A 6401-nucleotide genomic window follows, 5' to 3' on the forward strand; every position below is an offset into this window, starting at 1 on the left:
TGGAGCCCAAGGCAATGGGAAGGGCCCCTGGCTCACAGATGGAATTAAGAAACCGGGCAAAACCAAACCAAACCAAACCAACCCTGCACAACAACAACAACAACAACAACAAAATCCCGAGCTATTCTGTGTACCTGAGATAAGGGTGAACCGCTCCCATTCCTACTTAAACTTATTTGGGGGTCTGACACGATTCCTTTTAAAAACCAGAGGGGCAATTGATTCAACGGCACATAGCTGGCTGATGGCGGGAGATCTTATATGGCCTCGGTGGCACAGGCCTTGCCTTTAATCTCAGCAGCGGCGAGGTGGAGGAAGACGATTGCTCTGAAGAACCTAGAGTAAGGAGAAGCGAACAAGTGAACCAGGAGCCAGCGGGAGCATGATGGGTGGAGCATCGAGCTAGGGGCGGGGCTGGATGATGCAGGACAGGCTGCGTGTGTGTGTGTGTGTGTGTGTGTGTGTGTGTGTGTGTGAGTGTGTGCGCGTAGCTAGTAGGCTTTGGGGGCGGGGCTAGGAAGGGAAGAGGATGGGGGGGCGGAGCCTGGGAGTCCAGAGCGGAGCCCCGGGAGAACTCTCCTCAACTGTAGGTCTTGGAGGCAGGGCAGAGTGGGGCCAACGCGAGGTTGGGGCGTGACCAGGGAGTTAGGGGCGCGGCTGGGGTGTGGCCGGAGAGTGAGGGAGGGGGCGTGACCAGGGAGTTACCAGCAAATAGGGGCGTGGCCAGGGAGGTAGACAAGCGGGCTGGGGGCGTGGCCGGAGAGAAAAGCTGGCGGGCGGGGGGGCGTGGCAGAGAAGTTAGGGGCGGGGCGGAGCAGGGAGTGAAGAGGCCTCGACTGGGACGCTGCGGGCAGCGAGACAGGCCCTGCGCGGAGCAGCTTTACCAGCACGCTTAAGTGCAGCGTCCCCCACTCTCTAGGCAGCTCCGGCGTCTCCGCCTCGCGCCCACCATGCCCGAACAGCTCAGTGTCGCAGAGTTCCTGGCCGTCACCGCGGAGGACCTCAGTTCCCCAGCCGGAGCAGCTGCCTTCGCCGCCAAGATGCCCCGGTGCCGCGGGGCGGCGCTGGCACGGGAGGAGGTGAGGGGCCGAGGCGGGAGGGGACCTCAGGTCAACTTGGGGCCTGGCTTTGACCTTTGCAGGAATGCTTGGAACTAGGATGGCTCTTCGCTGCGCTCCAGAAACCCGCCCCTCCTAGATCTGTGGGAACCGAGCTCATCTCAAACATCTGTGTCCCCAAGGTGGAGCCGGGGAAGAGAGGACCAGATGGACTTTGTCGGGGATCTCGGGGTCACCTCGATACAGACTCCACATGTTGGGGCACATCTCCCAAATACTTTGGGCGACCTGCCCATTATATGTGTATTTGCTCAGCGGCTTACAGTTCTGTGTTTTCGTTTTAGAACCCCACAAATATGCAGCCCCTCAGGTCACTCCCTTTCTGAGAAGCAGGCTCAGTCCTGAACTTACCTCTTCCAGGCTGCAAGAGAGAGGAGGCCCCCTCCTCCTGGCTGCTGGTTCTGAGACTTGGCTCGCCTTGTGGAATGATTGTGAATGGGAAGGCGCCAGGAGCCGGGGTTCACCTTGGCTGTTGCGGGCCAAGTTTATAGGCTCCCCTCCCCTCCCCTCTCCTCTTTGTGTTTCCAGGCAAAGTGTCCCAGGCTCTTTCTTTCGCCCTTGTAGGCTGCCCCACCCCATTCCCAAGCTCACTGGAGTTCATTCCTCAACTCTGAACTCGCTGCAGGTTTTCTGTCCCCTAGGAATACCCTGGAGCAGAGAGCCCGTAGTCTGGGGCCAGAGGGGGATAATGTGAACCCAGCTCTCTTCTAGAGGATGCCCTGGGTTGAGGTGGCATTTTGGACTTCAGTGGTCAGTCTGGCCTTCTCCCTAAGTTATACCTACCGTGTGGCAGATTCAAAGCTACCCAGAAACACTCTGAGCTGAGGTCTTAGGAAATCTCCCTTCCTCCTCTCCCCTGACTGGCTGGCTCTCTGTCTGGACTTTTTCCTCTTTGGTAAGGAAGGCAGACAATTATACAAAGACTGTCAATTTCAAATGATGCATAGGTTCGGAGCCACCACATCTCAGGACCCTTCAGCATCTTTAGGGATTTTACCCATCATCCTCTTCTCCAGGTTGTCCATTACAGTGTTGGATCAGAGGGGAGAGATCTGCTCTGACTCTAAGTGCCTGTGCATTTGACTGACCTTACTTGACTGTGTAAGCTTTGCCTCAGATCAGGCCAGACAAAAATCTGGCTTTTTAAATTTTTTTTTTCTTTTTCTTTTTCTTTCCCTTAAGATCTATGTGCTTGCAAGCTTTCACTTTTGCAACAGAAAGACAGGGTATTCCCAAGCTCAGTTCCCCCCCCCCAACATTCCAGTGTCCCCCAAATGAAAAGTCTGACTTATGACTTATGACTTAAATTTTGCTGGAGTTTTCTAGTTGGTTTTGTGGTCATGTCTCTCTGTTATTGTGCTGGGCTTACATGTAGTTTGATACTGGGATTATTTTTTTTTCCTCCCTCCAGTACTGGACATGACTAACCAGGCTTGAAACCACGGTTGCTTCCTGAATCAAGGCTCCTAGTTCTAACCAGTTTCCTGAGACTAACTAGAGGCTCTGTCCTAGGATCTGCAGGTTTTTTATGTCCACCTTACTGGGAAGGACCCTGGACAGGTCATAGGACCCAAGAATGTCCAGGCTGAAGGGCCCTGGCAATAGAGAAATCAGCTAGTATTTCTCTCCTTTAAGCTGCTGAAACCCATACACAGAGAGGGCAAGACACTGCCTGAGCTCCCAGAGCAAGGGAGTAGGGCAGATGGCATTTCTCCCTCATTGCCTTAGCCTCTGGTCCCGGTTTCTTTCTTGCAAACATCATCTTTTCGAACTTCTCCAAATCGCAATGATTTCATCTTGAACCTGAGTCTCACGGTTCCTCCATGCTTAAAACCTCCCTGGATTGCAAATGGTTGCCTGTTTTTCATTGTGAATATCTGCACAACATGAGGGAGTCCTACAGTAATCCCTGCATCAGGCAGCCCCTGCCTGTCCTGGGCCCCTCTGTAGTCACCACCCCATTGACTTTCACAGAGAAAGTAAGGCAGCTGCCACGTGGGATGCAGCAGGCCTGGCTGGCTGCTGTGTTTTGTACAGTTCTCTGTGCTGTTTCTGTGCTGGGCACCAAGGGCATAATGATCCTCCTTGGAGAATGCCAGGAGTTGTCCTGAGTACCCAGGGTAAGATACAGTGCTGTCTGAGGCCAAAGGGACAGGCTAGGGAGCGAGCCAGCGAGGACCAGTGCATCTTGGGAAACTTCCAGGAGGGAGTTCTATTTCCAGGTAGAAGACAGGGTGACCCCAGTTTAGTAGAGAACACGAGTGAGTGAATTCAGGGGTCGGTTGGAAGAAAGCATGTCAGGAAGCCAGGAGACCATTTTGACCCCTGCTCTGTAAGAGGCCACCCTTGTGGACATCTGCATACTTCCAACGCTTATCTTCAGAGCTGATAGGTGGGGGAAGGGTCATGGCTAGGGGAATGTTTACCTAAAATCCATACCATGTCTCATGCTGCATAGCTGAAATTCTGGTGGAGTCAGAATTACCTTTTCTTTGGCGTGTGTGTGTGTGTGTGTGTGTGTGTGTGTGTGTGTGTGTGTGTGTTGAGATAGGGTCTAGCCCAAGCTATCCTGAAATTCATGATACTCCCGAATCTCTGACTACTGAATGCTGGGATTACAGATGTGCACCACCACAGCCGTACCCAGTGGTTTTGGTTTTCTGAAAGAATTTCTTTTCTTTCTTTCTTTCTTTCTTTCTTTCTTTCTTTCTTTCTTTCTTTCTTTCTTTTTTTCTTTCTTTCTTTTTCTTTTTCTTTCCTTTTCCTTTTGACACAGGGTTTTGCTATGTTGTAGCTCCAGGCTGGCCTCAAATTCTGCCTCAGCCTCCTGCATGTTATAATTGTGGGTGTGTACCACCTCTGGCTAAGGAGTTCATCCTCAAGTTTTGATATTAATCAGGTGGGGATACAGTACAGCCCAGCATCTTAGGTCTAGTCTCAGGTGCCGTAAACATAGGAGCAGAATGGCAGCAGACACAGGATTAATGTCCTCATGGTTTGCCTCATGATGTGTCTTTTTGTTTTAGTGTAAAATATTATATAGACTGGGTATGGTGGCTCTCATCTTAATCCCAGCGATTGGAAGGCAGAGGCAGGTAGATCTCTGTGAGTTTGAGGCCAGCCTGGTCTACATAGTGAGTTCCAGGACAGCCAGGGCTACATAATAGAGAGATACTGTCTCGAAAAAACAAAACAAAACAAAACAAAATTACAGGATCCTGGAGACTGTAGATGATATGAGCACTCCTGGCCAGGCTCTGTGGAAAGGGAGCTTGCTTTAGAAATAGAGAAATAGGGGTGCCACTTGGAGCTGGACCCCAAGTAACCTGGGCGTTGAGGCTCGGGAGGAGTCGGGAGCTTAGGCAGCCACCTCACCCACCTTGTCTAACTCCGTCTCATCTCTGATTATTGCTTCTGCTCCGTTCTCATTGGATAGGCCCCAGAGTGCAGCTCCGGCCCCCACGGTTATGTGACCTTACTTGTCCAGTGTCTAAAGGTAACCCAGCCAGTCTCTCATGTCCCACTTCCAAATTCCTGACAGTCCAGCCCAGCTTCTGGACTGATTACAGAAGCTCCCCGGGCCACCCCACCCCCGGTTTCATCCACAGAGGTCGCGGAGGTATAGAGTCAGGCATGATAAACATGACCATGGTTTTACCTGGGGGAGGAGATCACTCCTTAGAGAAAGAGGACAGGGTCCAGAGGTTCCCTCACCGCCACCCCCCATGACCGTCCCCAGAGCTTCTCTCCATTTGGTGTAGTCCATGAGGCCCTCTGCCAGTGTCTCCTTCTTTTAGAACAGTTGCATATGATTCCAGCTGCAGATGAGTCTATCAGAAAGCTAGACAGAACGTTTAAAGACAGACTGGAATGCTAAGGGATGCTTAGCATCTTGGAGGGTCCTGATACAAGTTAGGCATTTGGGCTTTTTGCTGGACACAAGGGATCAAAAACCTAACTGTATTGTCCAAGGACTGGATGAGGCAGCCTTGCCAAGGGTCTCATAATAACACTGCGTTCCAAGCAGTAGGTGCTGAGAATATTCATCTCTCGGCAAGAGAGATGCAGTCCCTGCCCTAGGGACCACCGTCTCTCCTGGAGAAGTCAGCCCGGGGAACCATAGTCAACAGCGATTGCCTGTGGTAGCAGGTGGCAGGAAGTTCATCCCCTTGTCGGGGCCTTCCTTAAGGCTGGGCCCTGGGTCATCCCTCTTCCTGCTCTTCCTTCTCCCCTGGCCTCCTGCCTCTCAGTGACTCACCCAGCCCAGACTCCTATGTCCAGCGTTTTGCCGTGGTTTTGCTTGGACCACACTCCTGCCTCTGCAGGCTGGGCACCAGCCAGGCTCTGTTGCACAAGCTGGGAGGCTCACACACTCTTCTTCACCAAGGGCCATGAGTTTTACCTGCTGTGTATCTGCAGTCTGCCCATCGCTCCTTAATTGTTCCCTGGTTCACACCTATCAGGCTCGTCAGCTGGCCCGGATGCTCAGCATTTTTACTGTATTTCCCACTGCTCCCATAGATACAATTTATATTTATTACCAGGTTGTAGTGGCACACGTCTTTAATCTCAGCACTCGAGAGGCAGAGGCAGGTGGATTTCTGTGAGTTCAAGGCCAGCCTGGTGTACAGAGCAAGTTCTGGGACTGGATCTACACAGAGAAAACCCTGTCTCAAAAAAACCAATTATATATATATATATATATATATATATATATATATATTTGAATATATAAAAAATATAAAATATTATATATATATATATGTGTGTGTGTGTGTGTGTGTAACTATTTCATTAACATCTGGTTGTTTGATAGAATAGATGTTTCTCTTCCATGAGACTAGACTCTAAGCTTGGTATTGTATTCCCAGGTTTAATTACTGTTTTCAGTGTAGCTAGCAATTAAATTTATGGTGTCATGCATACTAAGCATGCCCTCTGCTGCGAGCTCTACTCCCAGGCCCCTGTCGTAGCACTGCAGTAGGTGCCTAGAAAGGATTGGTTGAGTAACAAATAAATAAAACATAAAAACTAAACAGAGAACAGTAGCCTGGGGTTGTTCTAGTTGGAGGGAACAGCTTCAGCCAGGGTCCTCCAGCAGTAAAGAACCTTACACATAAAGAACCTCAAGTGTGTGAGGCACTAAAAAGAGGCAGAAGGGAGGGAAGCCTAGAGTGGGGTACATGGAAAAGCTTACCTGATGAGTTAGGAGGATAGACAAGGCCGGGCTGCACGGAAGCTCGTAGACAGTGCTAGTAACTTAGGCTTTGCTGTGGTGTGTGT

At 50.9% G+C, this 6401-nt stretch overlaps 1 protein-coding gene across 2 annotated transcripts in view; it reads left to right on the plus strand.

The window, feature by feature from the left end:
• Window positions 1–820: 820 nt before the first annotated feature.
• Asap3 (ArfGAP with SH3 domain, ankyrin repeat and PH domain 3) overlaps window positions 821–6401 on the plus strand; it is a 40122-nt gene continuing 34541 nt past the window's right edge. For both annotated transcript variants that reach the window (XM_029540348.1, XM_021200558.2), the window contains exon 1: window positions 821–1079. In XM_029540348.1, the coding sequence (XP_029396208.1) occupies window positions 951–1079 (129 nt within the window). In that variant the 5' untranslated portion in view covers window positions 821–950. The remainder of the gene's footprint in view (window positions 1080–6401) is intronic.

This window comes from Mus pahari, chromosome 6 (assembly GCF_900095145.1).
Source record: "Mus pahari chromosome 6, PAHARI_EIJ_v1.1, whole genome shotgun sequence".
Taxonomy (NCBI): domain Eukaryota; kingdom Metazoa; phylum Chordata; class Mammalia; order Rodentia; family Muridae; genus Mus; species Mus pahari.